An 18168-nucleotide genomic window follows, 5' to 3' on the forward strand; every position below is an offset into this window, starting at 1 on the left:
AGTTGTAGAAAAAAAAGGGTGTTTAAGAAGCAGCTCAGAGAGACAGGAAGTTGTGAGTCTCAGAAGCTTTCAGGAGTTAAGGAAGACAACATGTATGTGAGCTCCAGCTGACTCATACAAGGCTAGACCAATGGAGCAGGGTGATGAAGCATCATGTGATAACCTAGTCAGGCTTCCTAGAGAAGAAAGGCAGTAATTTAGGAGGGGGGGAAAAAAACCTCAAACATACAGGACAAACTAAATCTAAACACTCTTGTCCTAGAGAAGTCCAGTGAAGACCTGGCAGAAGCCTGGGAAGACTGATCCTAAAGCAGCTCACACCTGTCCATGAGAAATTCCTGACCAGAGCTATTTGCAGTAAAGGGCAGGAGTCTTCAGATACCGCATGATGCGACCTGGGAACAAACTGTGAAGTCCAGAGAGGGAATAAAGGTATTCTAACATGCATAAAGACTTCTTTTGAAAGTTGTATTTTAGGTACAGCATTGTTAAGGATTAAAAAAAAAAACAAACCAAAAACAAAAAAAACCTGTCTGTGATCAAGCTGCTCTCTAAAGAATTCTGTACTTGGCTTCAATCAAGGGTGATGTTTGGGCTGAAAACCCTCCTTTTAGTCTAAGTTAAAAAAAAAAGGAACATTGGGTCTTTTACACAACAGCTGTAATAAATAAATAAATGGGAAAGAAAAACACTGTCCAAAACACACATCAAATCCAGTCAAACTGCGAAGTGAGTGAAGAGGTAAGAATTTTATAAATAACAATCACAAAACTAGAGCAGTTGGGAGAAGCTGTTGCAGTTATACGTGCCTCTGTATTTCACGCTGAAAAAAAAACCCCAGCAAAAATGCTGTGTGATCTCAGGAGAGATAGTTGAGGGGACGAGGAGAGTATGGGTGTTGGTTTTGGAGTTTCAGGGGGTTTTTCTAGTACAGTACTTGCCAGACAGGCAGACTTGAAAACATCAGCAAAATAGCTCCTTGTTGCACTTGGTTTCTACTCTGCTCAAGCAAACAGAGCTCTGTTTACGTGTTTTGTAAATAAACAGGACCGTACATACGCACAAACAAAATATCTCACAACCCTCAAATCACATAATCTATTTCTCTTCCTGAGAGAAGCAACTTGGCAAAGCCTCAAGTATTAGCTAGGTCTTGGGCTCTTATCTTAGAAATAGTACATGCCAGGTTTTCTGAATACAGATGTTAGATAGCCAAATATTGGCTATTACACATTGTGGGTCTGTGGGTTTTGCCTGCTTAGCTACCATGAAAAGGAATTGAGCAATACCTTGATGCTTGCAGGTCAAATTAACGAGTGGCCTCCTTGTCCACCCATGAAGACATTACTTCTCTTCTACACAAGGATGTATGATTGCTTTTTGCCTTTTTTAAATCTGCCCAAGAAACACTTTTCTGTTGCTGTTACCAGACAGCTCTTTTCTGGACCAGAACACATAGAAGCAGGATGTCTAGTTGTTTTATGTTCCAGAACTCCTTACTATTATTATGCCTCCCTGCACTATCTACCTCAAACAGGTTCTGCAACAAGCACAGAGGACAAGTTTAGCAAAGCAGCACTACTTGCTTGTGGTCATTGCTGAGCTTTGCCTCCATTACATGTATGATATTAACACCTCCAGCAGGTCTACATCAAAAGCAAAGTATATGTTTAACACATTGTAAGGAGATATCTTACTTTTCCTTTCCAGAACACAGGTCTATAAACTGAATAGCAGTTCAGTAGCAGACAAAACTGCAATGCTAAGTTTCCATAAGACTGTGAAGTAGCAGCAAAGGAATTGTGCATTTAGTATCCTCAGCTGATGTCAGTCTTTTGGTTGTCCATGTCAGACCTAGATCCAGTTTTGGCAGATGCTACATGGTCCCTGGGAGACCAGTGTCAGGTTATCTGATTAAAGGCTAATCATAACACAGACAGACCCAGCAAGGATCAGTGGGAAGTAGGTAGAGAAACCTGATGAGTGAAAATGGAGCACCTGAATCAGCTATTCCCAAGACCATCAATTAGACCATACTCCTCCAGCATGAAACCCACCAAAATGAGTAAAGGATGAAACTCCCTCCCCAGAAACACCTTGAAAACTAAAGTTTACTGCCTTAAGGAGTACAGGATTTATTACAGGATGTAGGAAGGAAGAACATTTGGGATTATGTAGAATTTATCATGGGATTGTGAGAATATGCAAGACATTATGAAATGTTTAAGGAAAAGCACTAGAGGTGGAGAGACAGGGATAAAGGTGGATGAAGAAGAAATGAGTATGAGAAAACAGCAGGAAAAAGGGACAAACGTGACAGGCTCAGTGCAAATGGGGAGCTAGTCACTGCACTTGTCTGTCTGAGCCCTGCCCCTGATCATGACAGTCTATCCTATATTGTCATTAAACCCTATTTATGTCATCGTTGTGGATGCACTTTCTATTTTGTGTGTATAAACTCTAGCCAACTTCAAGCCAGACTGGCCAGCAAGTAGGTAAGAGGTCTAAGTACCAGCAACTGGAGTGAGAACACAGACCTCAGGGGTTCAAGGGTCTAGGTACCAACAACAGGAGAAGAAAACCAGCACATCACAGCTTCAGCAACTACCTAGATCATTTAGAACTAGGGGCACCCATATAGCATGTAAGTGAGTTTCTGTGAAAATTCCACTAGAGAACATTCATCCTGAGGAGCTGGAAAGGAGGAAAAGGATTAATCCTTCTGTGTAGTTCTTGAGTGCTCTGTGGGTGCCACTAAAAGCACTAGTTTGAGTCTCTGTTGATCTGTGTGGCCAGCTGCTGTATGGGAGCATGTTTACACACATGCACCCTTATTGGGAATAAGTCTCATTGCTGGCTGGCCCTGAGGACACAGAACCACAGCAGCCTTGTGCTTACCTATTTAGCTGGGACAGGAGATACGCCTCTGGGACCCAAGGCCTCCACATTTGGCTACCTCTAACAACTGGCATGGCTAAAAGGGCACACACCCTTAGCAAGATTCTTAGCAAAGCTACCAGCTATCAGTAACACTTTGAAGGTGAAGTGTGTAAACCTGCCTTAGATTGGAGTTTGGGGTACTCTGTACCTGCCTAAGCTGTCCTGGTATCTACTGGAACACACTCCACACAGTTTTGCTAAGACATCTGCTAAACCACTGAGTATTTAAATAATAGTAAAAAAAATGTATTAGCATTCTCAGGCACCATTCTACTTCAACTGGATGTCTTCTGGTGCTTTTAATAGCCCTTGAAATTCCTATGTACTAAACACAGTTGAAAGGAATCTTAACTGGATCTTTCCTATCCACTTCTTTTTCAAGACAGGAATCAACTGTATACCATCACAAAAGAAGAATAACACAAATAAGGCAAAAATACAGATGAAACACAGTAGATATTTAACATGTTCCTGCAATTCAATATATAAGTTTGCCTTGGGGAAACTTGTAAACAGATTTCCATCAAGAGCAACAGTACCTTTGACTACTAGTGGTCTGCAAAAGAATTCTTGCACTCTCTGGCAGCGTGCTATAGCCAGAGTCCCCAGAGAAGAGGGTCTGTGCTAATTCATCATCTCAGTAACGCACCCGCAGATATCAAGAGTACCTGTGAGAAAGGGGAAGACTTCTTCCTTGATCACCAGTAATTTCAAAGTTCTGCATTCTTTCACTTCTGTTGTGAAACTAAGTGTTCTGAGGAAGGCTCTATCTTTTCTCATTTGGCTTTCTAGACTAATACTCTGAAACATTAATTACCTGGAAGGAAGCCAAGTGAGACTTCAAACCAAGTATATAAAGACTGTTTGTACTCCTATTCATACTGTATTAGAAATGAAATGTTTTAACTGACAAAAACGTACTTCTGAATCACTGTGGTTGATCATCTTTTCCGTATCTCTTAGGGAGGTCTTGGTCCAAAGCTGTATTACAGTCTTCTTGGGAGCAGACACTTCTCATAGCTATGACACCAAGCAGCAGTGGAAATTCCTGATTCTTCTCACATATGCAACAGGAGCCGTCAGAAAGGCTTTACACTGTCACACTGGGGATGACAAAGCACCATGCTGAGGAAACCACCACATGTGGTCTCCCTATGGGTAAGGTAATCCTTTTATAGAAGGAGCAGAGCTAATTCCAAACATCTTCCATTCCAGTTCATAGCATGGAATAAACAGAGGTTGATAAGTCTGTCTGGTATGTGGGCATGGCAGGAACTGAATGCTTTTGTGGGCAGTGGCCACAGCAGCTCTAGATGACAGACAATGAGAATATGCAGGTCCTGATGCTGGATACAGAATAACGAAACAGCTATCCACTGAAGCCAATAGCAATTTCAGATCCCTTTTCCACCTCCACAGAAAAATCACTGCTGGATATTCCAATACAGTAGTTACAAAAGAAAATAACATGGTCTCTTTATATTACTATTAATAACAAAACCAATTTTACTAGTTCTGCCAGAACTACTAATCTTAAGCTCTGACAACACAAGCACATAGCTTAAGAAGAGTTTGTGCACTAATACAGCCTTCTCTGCCCTCAGAAAAGATATACACTGCCCTATTCCCATGCACATTAGTACCAAGCAACAGAAGTGAGGACAAGTCCTTGCCTTCTTAGGAAGGCAGTGAACATCCCAGTAGATCTGGGGCATAGGAAGTTGCTTCATGAAAACAAAGCACTGAATTCTTAAAATATTTTGTGTTACTCCAATGACACAATATGAGAAGCTGCTTTAAGGAATTATTCCCCCTTACACAGAATTACACTGCTCTAGGTTTCGAAAAAAATTCTTCAAGATTAACCAACACAACATTAAAATGTAAGTTTCACAACCTTTGACGAGAAGAAAATACTATCTTTTATTAAATGAGGATATCACTAATTTACAGTTGTTTGCTGTTTTAGCAGACAAGAAGATAAATCTCACCCTACTCCTTTCTTGTGAGAGTACCTGCAGTACTGCAACCAGGACACAGAGCGGCTCAAGCAAGTCCAGAGGAGGCCACAAAGATGATCAGAGGGCTAGAGCACCTCTCCTACTGAGACTGGCTGAGAGAGCTGGGATTGTTAAGCCTGGAGAAAAGAAGGAAGGCTCTGGGAGACACTCTGGGAGAAGCCAGAACAGCCTTCCAGTACCTAAAGCAGCGTACAAGAAATCTGGAGAGGGACTTTTTAACAAGGGCATGTAGAGACAGGACAAAGGGGAATGGCTTTAAACTGACAGAGGGGAGATTTAGATTAGATATTAAGAAGAAATTCTTTACTGTGAGAGTGGCGAGGCACTGGTTGCCCAGAGAAGCTGTGGCAGTCCCATCCCTGGCAGTGTTCAAGGCCATGGTGGCCAGGGCTTTGAGCAACCTGCTCTAGTGGAGGGCGTCCCTGCCCATGGCAGGGGGTTGGAACCTGATGAGCTTTAAGGTCCCTTCCAACCCAAACCATTATATGATTCTATGATAAAGTGACACTTAGCACACATTTATCAGTACAGAGAGATTATCTAAAGTGCCTTCTGAACATCTTATTAAGCACAATGGCCAAAACGTCATATAAACAGAACATCTACATCGGACGTGGTTGTTTGTAGTATATGTAACAGGCAGGGCATGGAGTTGCATACATTTGTTTTGCAATTGGAGATTTAAAGAATAAAAGAAAAAGTGTGAAGCAAAAGAAAGGGAAATAGCAAATCACTATCCATCTAGTCACAAAGAGTAACATGAGTTTTGTAGGCATCCCAGATGAGAAGACTTTCACATTTGTTTTTAAGGTAACAGTGACTGTCTAAAGATTTTTCCAGAGAGTTTACCCAAGCCCTAAGGGGAGTCTTGATGAAAACAGAGAAGCACCTGGGGCAGATACTGACTCAGGAGTGTAAAATTCTGGAAAACACAACTAGTAAAAGACCTTCTGGTCACAGTATCTTTTGAACAGAACAGGTATTTTCCAATCCAATGGAAAGACTAATCCTCTTAACTGTATGGCAGGATTCACAGCCACTCACAAGCTGAGGGATGCCACAGTCTCTTGATAATATGCTTATAATACACAAAATATGCAACAAAACAAAATGCCTTACTTGGCATACATTTGCTTAACATGTTGCTTAGCATCTCTTGGTAACTAGATCAATTGCATATCAATGAAAATACACACAACATATCACAGTAAATTTACTGAATTTTATCAAGTGCTAAATACTTTATTCTTCATTTGTAAGTATATAATGTGAAGGTGCAGAAAACTACTAACTCATCCTGTATCACAGCACTGTGACATAGAAACACAGTCATCTGGCACGGATTCATACTGTTTTATACAATCTATCAGGTAACGTTCCCCCACCATCTCTCAGGGGGTTTCGTGTGGACATTTTAGTGAAGTCAGGATTAAGACAGTGATTAGGCAAAAAGTTGCAAGTCATGAAACAGACTGAATTTGTGTTACAAAAGGCTTTGCTAGAAATGACCCATTTCTTTTTCACTGCTATTTTACCATAAAGTAGAACTGACATATATGTTTACCTCAGACAAAGTATATTGTTGAAGTCATAGTTCTCAAGTATTTTACATATTTTTTTTTTTAGCCACTAACTGTTTTAATCATTACTCGATTGCTTCAATTAGTTTCCCATGAACAGTTCTCATATAGGAAGATCTCATACAACCCCCCAGCATCTTAAATCTCTCCCTTTCCCAAATTTCTTAAATTCCAACAGTAAGTGTCAAACCCCACTATCTGTGTTGTCAGAAGGTATACCAGAAACCTCCTTGTAATAACTGTCTCACAAATAACTGCATGATAATAGGCTCAAAAAAAAGGAAGAAAACAAAAACAAACACATCTAAACAATACGAAGTCATGAACAGAAGATCAGTGACTAGTAGGGATACTAATGATATATTGCACTTGTAACGAAACACCAAAGACATTGATTTTCTTCCATATAGCAGAAATACCAGATAGACACAGAAATAAAGTCCATCACCGAAAAATAAAATATACTTCAAATTCTAAATCTTTTCAAAGCCTACTGATGAGCTTATATAAGCACTACCAACTCTAAAACGAGTGCTGTGTCCCCTAAAAATATCACCTCAAGTGAAAAAGCTGCTCTGCAAGTGGCTGCTTCCATAGGCTATTTCCTTTTTTTCCCCCCTAGACTAGCACAATGGCACATTGCAGCATTCCTTCTCTCTATGTCCCTTTCATACTTCACTTAAAAGCCTTGCACTCCAAAACAATGAGCCTGTGAAACCTTTCATATGAAAAATATATAAAATATAGGGTTCAGCTTGGTCCAATTTTAGTAATCTAAAATTAAGTATCTACTCTAAGAGAGCTATGGAGGCACACTGTCACCGAGCAGAGTTTGGAGAGTGCCTCCCTGGACAAATAACTTAGTGCCCACATTAAGATAGGATTATTTCCTTCCTACTTCCGAGATAAAATACAATGAACAGCAGTATTAGCGTGCAAGTCTGAAATAAAGGGGAAAATAATATACACTCTTCGTTGTTACTGGCATCTTATTTTAAACAAAACTGAAAAAATAAAGTTCTCTGACTACTAAAAATAAATTTGGACTGCCCCAAAATGGAAGTGAGGTAATATTTCTTTTACACTTAAAAAAAAGTAAAGCAGGAAGACAGCTAAAGAAAATATAGTATTTCAAAATTTTCTCAGAAGTAGTGGAACTGATGAAATAGTTGCATTATTTTGACAGTATTTATTGTTTCAATGTTAGTTACACAACAATAGAATTATCTTATAATGCCCTATTATCTAATAATTATTCCAACACATTTATTTAATACACAGCAATGTCAACTCAAACTAAATGTTGTGAACTGAAGGTTCTTCTACTTTTAAACATGTTTCATTTCTGTTCTTCATTACGAGTGACACTTCTGCCTCAGGAGAAGTAATGCATCCACAATTAAATTAAATAAACCCCTCCCTCTCCTAAACCCAAAAGAATCCTTCAGCATCATAAACTTGTTCCACATTGCCTCTTACATCAATTAACATTATGTCTCTTAGAAAAGGCAGGAGACAGGCTCCAGCTTTTTTCTTCCTCCTCATTATTTTAGATTTCTTTCTCCTTTAATTTATCCCTGACTGTATTCCTGGCATCACCTGATGAAGAAACCACGTAAAAGCACTAATACATTAATTTGCTCTGCAAAGATAAATCTCAAAGAGAGAGAGGTATACATAGCCCAAGGCTACGAAAAAAATAAAACCCCAAAAACAATAAAAAACAAGCAACAAAAACATCAGTCATCCTTAAACCTTGCACCACCCCACCCCAAACACTTCTACATATTGAATGACAAACTTTACTGACCTACTGTCATTTGAAAGTATCCTCCCTTTGCTACTACTCATAAAATCACTCAAAATGATAAAAATCGAATTACACACACTCTGGTTATCTACTTTAAGACTGCTCACGAGTGGCTGCTATTAATTTCCTTTTCAAAAACAGTGAAGCAGAAATTCACTTTAAAGCAGCCTAGATATGCAGCCTTTGCAGCAAGACATAAAAAGGCAGGTCAAATATTTCAAACTTCTCAGCCTTGCTAACAACCTTTACCCCTAAATATCCTGTGGTCAAAATGCATTGCTAAGATGACATAAATTTAGAATCCAAAAATCAGAGCCAAAAAAATTCTGAGTTCTCTGCACTAAAGTTTTATGAAAAAGAAAAATACTATATATACATTAGAATTACAGTCTAAAGAGTAGAAAGTGGTCCAGGTGGAAGAACTGCCTTTTCTCAAAACAAAACGGAAACCACAAAGCTCTAAAAAAGGCGAAATAAGAAAATCTGTACAGCTCAAAGCATTGACTGTACTGTGCATTAGAAGAATGTGTAACTCATACAACAGAAATGAAAGTATTTTTGCTTTCTTGGGGGGTTCCTGAAAGACCGTCTGTCTGTCTGCTGCTACTTGCTTTCTAATAATATCTGCAAGGCTGGGGAAAGTAACCTCAGACAGCCTTCACTGAAACATAAAGAACATGGGGGAACATGGTAGTTAAATTACTGCTTAGTAGATACAGCAAGCAGGTGTGTGCCGCATTGTAAGTATGCTGTAGGAAAACACTTCTACACTATACTTAAAGCTTAGACATCCAAACAAATCAATTCAGTGTAACAAGCTCCAGGTTACCTGATCCACTGTAGCATTCACGTGCACACAGGCATCCGCAGTTACCGGGGCTACCTTATCAACAAGGAGTGAGGACTTTGCCACAGGCTGTTAACACATACAGCAGCAACATTAACTACTCAGAAATCTAGGACCTACAGATGCTGCCTGATTGTATCTGCTTAATGAAATATCTCGTAACACATGAAAACATAGCTATTTTATCCCCTTCATCTGCAACTACTGTTTTTTTAGGGCACAGGTAAGGGGAAAGGAAGGATGTCACTATGAGTTAATGCCTCTAGTTTGTAATTATTTACTTTTCAAGGCTGAAATGTCTCTAATATCTCAGAGGATCCTCAACAAAAGGGTTCATCTCACTTTCTTGCTAATGTCTCCTAAAAGCCTCTTAAAATCAAACCAACCAACTATGCTAAGAGAATGCTGCAAGATTTCTAACATACTGATCTTCCACAACAGCCAAGCCATCCATTATATTCCAGCTTCCTTCTCAGGTTTTTTTTTCCCTAGGATAGGATAACATGTTGAACTTGCCAAGTGAGCAAGAAAACCTACAAACGTTAAACTGTCTTGGAAAAACAAAAAACCACCAAAGAAAGAGGCAAGTAATGAGCTTCTACATTCCCATTTCATGTTTCTGTGAATGCACAGAGCACCTCCTCTCCCTCCCCTCCTGCTATGCAAGCATTGTCTAGCAGTCTCTACTAGCGTGGAAAACCAGAAACAAGCCACAGACTCTTTCAGATCTTCCACCTGACATTTCCACTTAGAGAATTCAAGCTTCTCAAAAAGTCCATCAGAAGAAAGGGTAAAAACTAGTAATAAAATATGAAAGCATGAATTCTCTTTCTGTGTTCGTCAAACACACGCATAATTTCCTGTTTGTATAGTATGAACACACACTGCAATTTTGCTATAGAGCACTGAGGACAGTTTTAGCAGTTTATAGACTCTCAATACCAAAATGTTTATTTTTTCTTAAAAAACTTTTATACAGTAATTTTAAAAGGGCCTTGAAAGGAACTGGCAGCTAACAGGAGAGACAGCACTGTTTCATAACAGCTTGCAAAAAAAGTCCATCTATTTTTAGATAGTTGAAAAGAATGTGGTTATTAAAAAAAAAAATCTCAGATTATACATAGTTGTTTTCATTTACGACTGACCACATAAATCATGCAGCTGATGTGTCAAATCAACCTCCAGATGGACAATACCATGTAGTTACATCCTCAGAAGAAATCTATGTGCATATATAAATTAACATTCACATTTTAATATTTATAACACAATAAAGCATCATGCTGTTATAAAAATATTAGTTTTTAATGAATGGCATTTAAATGGATCTCAGACAAATGTATCATTTTCTAACTATGTGTTATAATCCTTTCCAGGGACCTATTTGTCTAGGACTACCATTAGTTCAACTACGAGCACATTTTGCCCAAAAACAGGCTGATCAGTTTTCAGGTGCTGTGTAACATCCATATTTATAAAATAAATATCTATATTACATACCAAATTCCCCCCCAGCAATGCCAACAAAAGCTTTTCTATAAAATCAAGTTAACACCTGTTTCCTTTAGTATTTTCACTCCATCATCCTCTCCATTATCATCACCATTTTATTAGTCTTGTATTTAAAAATTTCAGGCATCAGGGTGGGATAGAGGTAAACAAATAAACCTTAAGGTTTTCTTTCATGATTCTTAATTTGGGATAAATAAATAAATAAATAATCTCTCAATGCTCTTCTTATATTTCTCCATTTTGGTAAGGTGACTTAACAACCCACTCCCCCCCACCATTTTCTGTATCTCTCAATGCTGATATTTTGTTATACTACAGCTGGTGAAAGGCAATGCAGTCTGCTTCTGCGTATCTTACACAAATACACTTATAAATCTAATTAGGCTGCTCATTTTGTTTTTTAAAACCACGCCACACAGCACTCATTCATTCTGAAAGATGCCTTTTAGCCTGCTTCCTTAACACAGCTTTCAGTGCATTACCATGTCCTTCTATACTGAGCCATTCATTAAAATATACTTCAGATAATAATTTCAGCTAAACATACAGTTTGAGTGCTTAAATACAGGGGGTTTTGCCAGTGTTCAATGTTAACATGGCAAAATAGAACATTCGGATGGTTTTTTGCATAGAGCCGAAAGGATTAGTGTAAATTATTTGGGAGAAAATAAAAAATCTGTTGCTTTGGATTTAAGCAATTCTGAAAATACAAATCTCTCCTAGAATTCAGCCGCAAGCAAAGGAGGAGTGAGCAGGGCTGGATCACTGAAAATCGACAAAATAATCAGCAGATTATTTCATGTCAGAAAACTTAAAGTGCATTTAGTACCCCGGAATATTTCTTCAAAACAAAACAGCTACTTGAAATTGTAATAATCTGACTGACAGATAAAATAATTGCTTTAAAAACACTTCTGAGTCATTTTGTCCTTACCTGCAGGCATGAACCATTACTGCATGTAGCGACTGCTCCATTTCCTAGCACAGACTTGAACAAGGATCACATCTATCTTACAGAATGTGACTAATTGGAGGATTTGCGATTCCTGAGCTACTTTGCAAAGGACACTCCCTTTCCACATAACAGGACATGAAACGCTTCACCAAGTTCTATCGCCTATGCATCTAAATTGAAAGGAACCCTTTGCAACCGTGAAACGGTTTCCTGCAACAGAAGAATGCGAGGTCTTTAAAGGCGAATTTAGAGACGCTGTTTGCACGGCAGCGGGAAGGAGCAGGGTCTGCAGCACCAGCACACACAAGCCTGCTGTAGTACGAATTGCATGCTACAGCCCGGCAGGCTTCATTAAAAATAACGTAATAAAACAGATTTCTGCAAAAAAAAAAAAACCGCACAAAGCTTTACCAAAACGAGAGGTTCGTTGGATGCGGTACAATAACCAGCATGCAAAACGTACACAACGCCAGCAAACGTGCCGAGGGAAGGAGCAAAGCCCTGTGCGCTGCTCGGCAGTGCTACACCATGAACCGCTCATGCAGGAGATGCAGCTGTACCTTTCTGAAGAGGACGACTTCTCAGAGTTAACTGACATCAGCAGCTCAATCTTCTGCTTGATTTCTGGAAAAATCAGAAAATATTCACAACCGAGACCGCCCGCCCTCGCTTTCCACAGCCTTATTGCCCAGGCGACTCCGCTTCCCTACGCCCTTTTGTCCGGGAGGAGGCCGCAGGACCCGGCGCCTGTGCGAGCCCGGCCCAGCCGCGCTGAGGGGACGAGGCGAGAAGAGCCGCGCAGGACCGCGCACATGACTGCGCACGGCGGCGGGCGGAACCATTCCGCGGGCGGGGAGGGGGGGGGAGCGCCTCGCCTCAGCGGCAGCCGACACGGCTCCCGGGCGAGTCCTGCTGCAGCCGCTGCTAGCGGGCTCGTGGAGGGGAGTTCCTGAGGGGGGAAATCCCGAAACAAAGGGTTTATGGCACGGAGGAGCTTCCCGGTTCCTTATCTAAGCTGTATCGGGCACCCTCGAATAGCTTTAGATCGAGAGCCCTGAAAAATATGGCTCTTTGAATCATTTTTGTCATAAAGAATCAAGTACTAAATCACTACTTTCATACACGAGTTGGAAATCAGACATGGAAACCATTATGCATACCTGGGTTTTATATTTCAGTGCCCTGCCTCTAATTTCCTCCTAATGTACTTTGAACAGTTGTATTTAATTTTCCCTGAAGTATTTAGTATTCATTAACTGCCACCCTGGTGCTGGTAACGGACATGCCCCAGGCCAACCTGGGCCCACACCGCAGTGCTGCTGTGACCAGCACCAACACTCAGCCATTAGCTCGGGGACATGTGCCCTAGTCCCGCTGCCACTTATACCACAGGATGCTGCCAAAGCAGAACAGAATTCATCAGGAGTTCAGGAATCAGGAGGTCTGTGACCCATAAAACCCCAAAGAACAATGTCACAGATGTTAGCATCGTCTTAAGAGCCTATCCTCGCCACAGACCGTAGGGCCACCTATGAAAATTGTGGTACGATTTGTGCAATATGGACTATATCCACTTGTTTACAACCAAAGTAAACTTCAACTATTTGGGATTAACCATTCTACAATAGGAGACCTTCAACCTCTTTCTTCCTTTACACATATTTCAGATACAAAACCTCAGAAATTTCTGAAAACAGAAGAGAAACTAGATTTTTCCTTTTTAACCAAAGTTAAAAAATTATTACTACTTAAATGAGTTTATCACCCTCATGCTCTGGTGGAAGGATTGCAAGTTAGCAATGATCATCACCTGATTAAGCATGGTGATGATCAAGCATGCCACTTGTTCTTCCCAAAACATACGGATCAGAGATACCTCCACACACAATCAGTTCTCACACCCAGAGTAGGTGCTTCTCAAAGCTTCCAAGACAATTCTTTGAAAGTCCAGTTGCCCACAACTGGCTCCACTGTGTGACTGCAAGGACCATGCAGAATTCCTATTACCATTGCCCATCCCAGGCAGCAGGTGCTCTTCTAGTCACAGATGCCAGGAGACTTCTCTGCCCACACAGACCCATCCCGACACAAGCACAAGTTCAGCTGCCACAGGAATGTCCAGGCTGATGGCTGGGGAACCTTCAAGGCTCTGGGCAGCTCTAGAGATGCACCATGCTGGATAATAAGCTTGATGATCTGGTCTCTTGGACCTCACTACTGAAAGGCCACATATGTTCTCATATAGGCCATGTGCATCTTCCTTTCTGTGCCTCAGTTCTCCAGCTATCAAGAGGTGATTACATCAACTAACCTCCCCAGGGTACTGGTTTTTTCAGGTAAAAAACAAGCCAACAACCAGATAAAACACCAGTGAGCACCCCCAAACAACAAATCAGACAGTTCTGTACTCAGTGCAGTCTCAAAACTGGCTATTAAGTAGGACTTTGAACAGTGCAGTGGCTAAGAACTGAAAATACTGAATATTCATCTCATCAGTGAAAGACCCACTCACATTACAGTAAAAAAAAAAAAAAAAGTCTGATGTCATTAAGAACTATGCAGAACTGCATAACAGCTCCACAAAGGGCTTTAATACCTCTTCATTTTCAACTATACAATCACACAGTTATTTTCATACAGATTTTTAGTGCAAGATATAACATTGGTGTTGATCACACAAATCACGCAGTGCACTGGATATATCCTTATTTATTTAAACATCTTTGCAGGACTGAACCAGGTATTCAGAACACTGCAAAAATGTTTCTGTGAAAGAGACTACCTTCAAGGGAACTCAGAAATAAACTACTTTGACAAGTGTCTGCATATAAAGTATAGGTACTTTTTTTTCTTAAGGACCAGCACACCTGCATTGGGTCATGCTCTGACCCAATATGGTTCAATAAGAACAAGATGCTTCATTGCACACTGTGATAACACATTGGAGTTGTCAGCACTAGAAGCTACACCACAGACATGTCTGTGGGATGGAGGAGACCAAAGGTTCAGACAGCTTTGTGGAGAAAACTTAGCATTTCAGTACTCTGATTTTTTTTCCTCTTCTGTATGAAGGAATGTTAGAAGGCTCCTCTCTCAGTTGCTTATCCTCACTTTTGGACAGAGATAAAATGAACAATTTGGAGGCGCAAACTAAAGTTCATTCCCCCTACCACAGACCTTTGACACTGACTGACTAAATCTGTTCCTCGACCTCTTAATGCAACAATTTTTTAATTCCATCTGAAGATACTTGTCCTGTTAAACTTTAAAATGGAATAGATAAACATATTAACAATGTAAGATTTCATGGCAAAATTATATCCACAGAGCTTGGAATAAAATTATCAACTGATCCATTCCAGAAGCAAGCCTCTAGATAGGCTTTTTCAATGGATGCCTAGAGATTATTACACTTATACTTTATTACTAAAAACACACTACAAGATGTTAAAAACAAAACTGAGTTCAAACTTAGAAGTGCCTGGATGCGCTAAGAGATGCACAAGGACATTTCTCTCAATGGTATTCCAACACATAATTGAGTTCTGCTTTTGTCAAGTAAAACTGAGTGGCATCAAAGATTTATTTAACATAGCAATAAGAATTTAAATGAAATGAGACACCACAGAAAAAATATTCTAACATCATTAATGACTGTTCCATTCCACAGGTTGATAAAACCTCCATTACAAGGTTTTGAGGTTTTTCTTTCTTTCTTTCCCCTCTGCTTCTCTCCTGTGAATTTGAAATATTTTCTTACTTGGGATTTACCTATCTTTTGTCTCCGCTGAGATTTTTGCAAGTGGACCCAATCTGTACACATCCATACTGTACCCCCAAGGTAAGGCAAATACCACCATTATCACTTCTGATACAAAACCCATCCTGGAAATAATTTCACCAAAACTCGACAGATGAGTTTTAGACTAAGTGCCTTTTAGGCCAGGAGATAAAAAAGGCTGCAGAAACATCAATGTTATCACTTCTTCAGTTTGACTATTTATAAATTACATGTCCAGAAATCTGGGTTCTTTTACAGAATTTACTACAACATACAAATTGCATCCCAAGTCCAATTAAAAAAGAGAAAACCCTTCAAATTCTGCTTATCCTACCAACCACTCAACCAGCCTCTGCAGCCCAGAGAAAGCAAATCACAGTAATAGTTGTTAACCTCCAAGTAAAATAAAAAATTCTAGTGCTGTGGCACAGGGGTAAATTGCTGGGCTATGTTATGAATTCAATAAACACCACCTTTAATGGCTTTTATGAGTTACTGAATGACTGTATTGATCAGCACACAGATATACAGTGAACCTCTGCTTAGTAAGCCAACATTTAAGTTCTCACTGAAGAGTTTTGGCCTGTCCTAATTTCAGAGGCAACAAAAAGATGGCACTGTCAGTAGAACCACATCCAGAGGAATAGATCATAACACTCTGGCTGAAAAAAAATGAATGGAAATCAGTGCCTGCAGACAAAGCAGCAGCTAATACAATGAACTTCCTAAGATACAAAAGTACAACCAACTCAGGTATGGGCAGTAGTATCATTGTCACCAACTTCTCAGTTGTTTCATGCGCTTTTGAGTGATTTCACATTGTGTACAGATCAAGTGGCAGACAACTAGCGCTCATCCAAGGCCTGAGCAAAGCAGACACAGTAAGTCTCTAAAGCTGTACTATTCAAGCTGCAATTGAATGAAAACAAAAAACAAGCTCAGAAAGACTCTGCACTGCCCGAAATGGCTTCATAATCATCACATTTTTATTTTTTAAACCATAGCAAAGCAGAGATTAACCATTTACAGGGATCTGTGCTCAGCCTTTTTGGTTGGTTTTTTTTTTTTTAGGTCAGTTGTGTGCCCCCTCTGAGATATTCAGGTGTCGTTGTGGGTTAGATCAGAGAACAAGGTATAAGATACAAGTTAAAACGGAAAGGTATCTCCTTTTTCAGAAAGGTCATTTGCTCTGCCAAAAAAGGAGGAGACCAGAGGCTTGGAAAAATGAAGAGCCCTACAAAGGGATACTGGAAGTTTCTAAACTCAAAGGGGATTTGTAGAACATCATGCCAAATGCTCCAAGAAGCCTAAAGCTTCCACAACAAATCTAGAACAAACTGCCTCAGTAAGGATAAGCGAGGAAAACTCTCAAGACAACCCAAAGAAGAAAAACTATTTTCTTTCAATGATGTGAAAGAACAAGACAAAAAATCTGATATGGAAATTGGGAACCTCTGAGGAAAATATACATAATCTGGGAAAAAAAAGAACAGGAAGCAGGTCTAGCCTGGAGTTTTGTTTGTTTGGTTTTACCAATAAAAGAAAACGCCAAGAGTTCTCTGCAACAAAGAAAAAAAACCCCCAAAACTTAGCTGCTGCTTAAGCACAGATGGAAAAGTGCAGACAAGGTAAACAACATATACAACACTGCACAAACTGTTCCATATGACCTACCAGTAGGTATCAGTATTTCAAAGTCAATTGACAGAAGTCTTTGTTTCACTAGAAACTTAATCATATCTATCACAAACAGGTTTACAACATATTCATCAGTCAAGATTAAAATATCTCACTGAAAGTGCATGTATTAAGTTTATCCACTGCTGCAGAACTCAGCTTAATACAGCTTGCTTTTTTTCCCCCCTTACTTATTTCGTTTTGAGAAAAGGGGAGAGAAGAAGAGGCAGCTGAACATACTGCTTTCAATTTATTGTGATGTAAACACACCAAATTCCTCACACACCAAATTCCATACATCCCTTTTAAAATAAACATTATACTAAACAGATGCAAGAAAAATATACCCAGTTTTTAATCGGCACGTAAACTAATCCACATTTTGTTAATCTAGCCTGGTCATAAACTGGCAGGTTCAGTGCTTTTCTTCCATTTTCTGTACAGCGAATACGTTAGGACACAGGACCAAGTCTTCCCACACACACATGATTTTTTTTTTCTTTTCTTAAGAAACCATAGGTTGCATCTGGTCTTCTCCTGGCAACCTCAGGTACACAGAAACACTGATTTTACACATTTCAGTTATACTTAAAACAGTACTGAAATCACCTACTCGGGTACTTTTAAAGAACATTCCTACAAGGATGCTGGAGAGAGACTCTTCATCAGGGACTGTAGAACAGGACAAGGGTGAATGGGTTTCAGCTTCAACAGGGGAAGTTCAGGTTAGAGATAAGGAAGAAGTTCTTTACTGTAGGGGTGGTGAGGCACTGGAACGGGTTGGCCAAGGAAGCTGTGAATACTCCATCCCTGGAGGTGTTCAAGCCCAGGCTGGACAGAGCCTTCAATGACATGGTTTAGTGTGAGGTGTCCCTGCCCATGGCAGGGAGGTTGGAACTGGATGATCTTAAGGTCCTTTCCAACCCTAACTATTCTATGATTCTATGAATATATTCATAGTGATATCACTGCTATCCTTCCAAAGTGAGTTTTTCATACCTGACCTGGGATTACAAAATATTCTGAGGAAAATCTGTTTTCCTCC

The 18168-nt window shown here is 39.9% G+C and overlaps 1 protein-coding gene across 5 annotated transcripts in view; it reads right to left on the bottom strand.

Annotated features, from left to right (window-relative positions):
• The window catches only part of SRPK2 (SRSF protein kinase 2), a gene marked incomplete at both ends in the record, with an annotated part of 147784 nt that overhangs the window by 86647 nt on the left and 42969 nt on the right, over positions 1–18168 (bottom strand). For 2 of the 5 annotated variants that reach the window (XM_080621796.1, XM_080621795.1), the window contains one exon: positions 12226–12263. The exons of 1 other annotated variant lie outside the window; for it this stretch is intronic. In XM_080621796.1, the coding sequence (XP_080477922.1) occupies positions 12226–12263 (38 nt within the window). Of the gene's footprint in view, positions 1–12225; positions 12294–18168 lie in introns of those variants that run through there. 2 more of the 5 variants (XM_080621797.1, XM_080621798.1) reach the window with 2 other exon arrangements.

This window comes from Psittacula echo, assembly GCF_963264785.1.
Source record: "Psittacula echo genome assembly, chromosome: 1".
NCBI lineage: Eukaryota > Metazoa > Chordata > Aves > Psittaciformes > Psittacidae > Psittacula > Psittacula echo.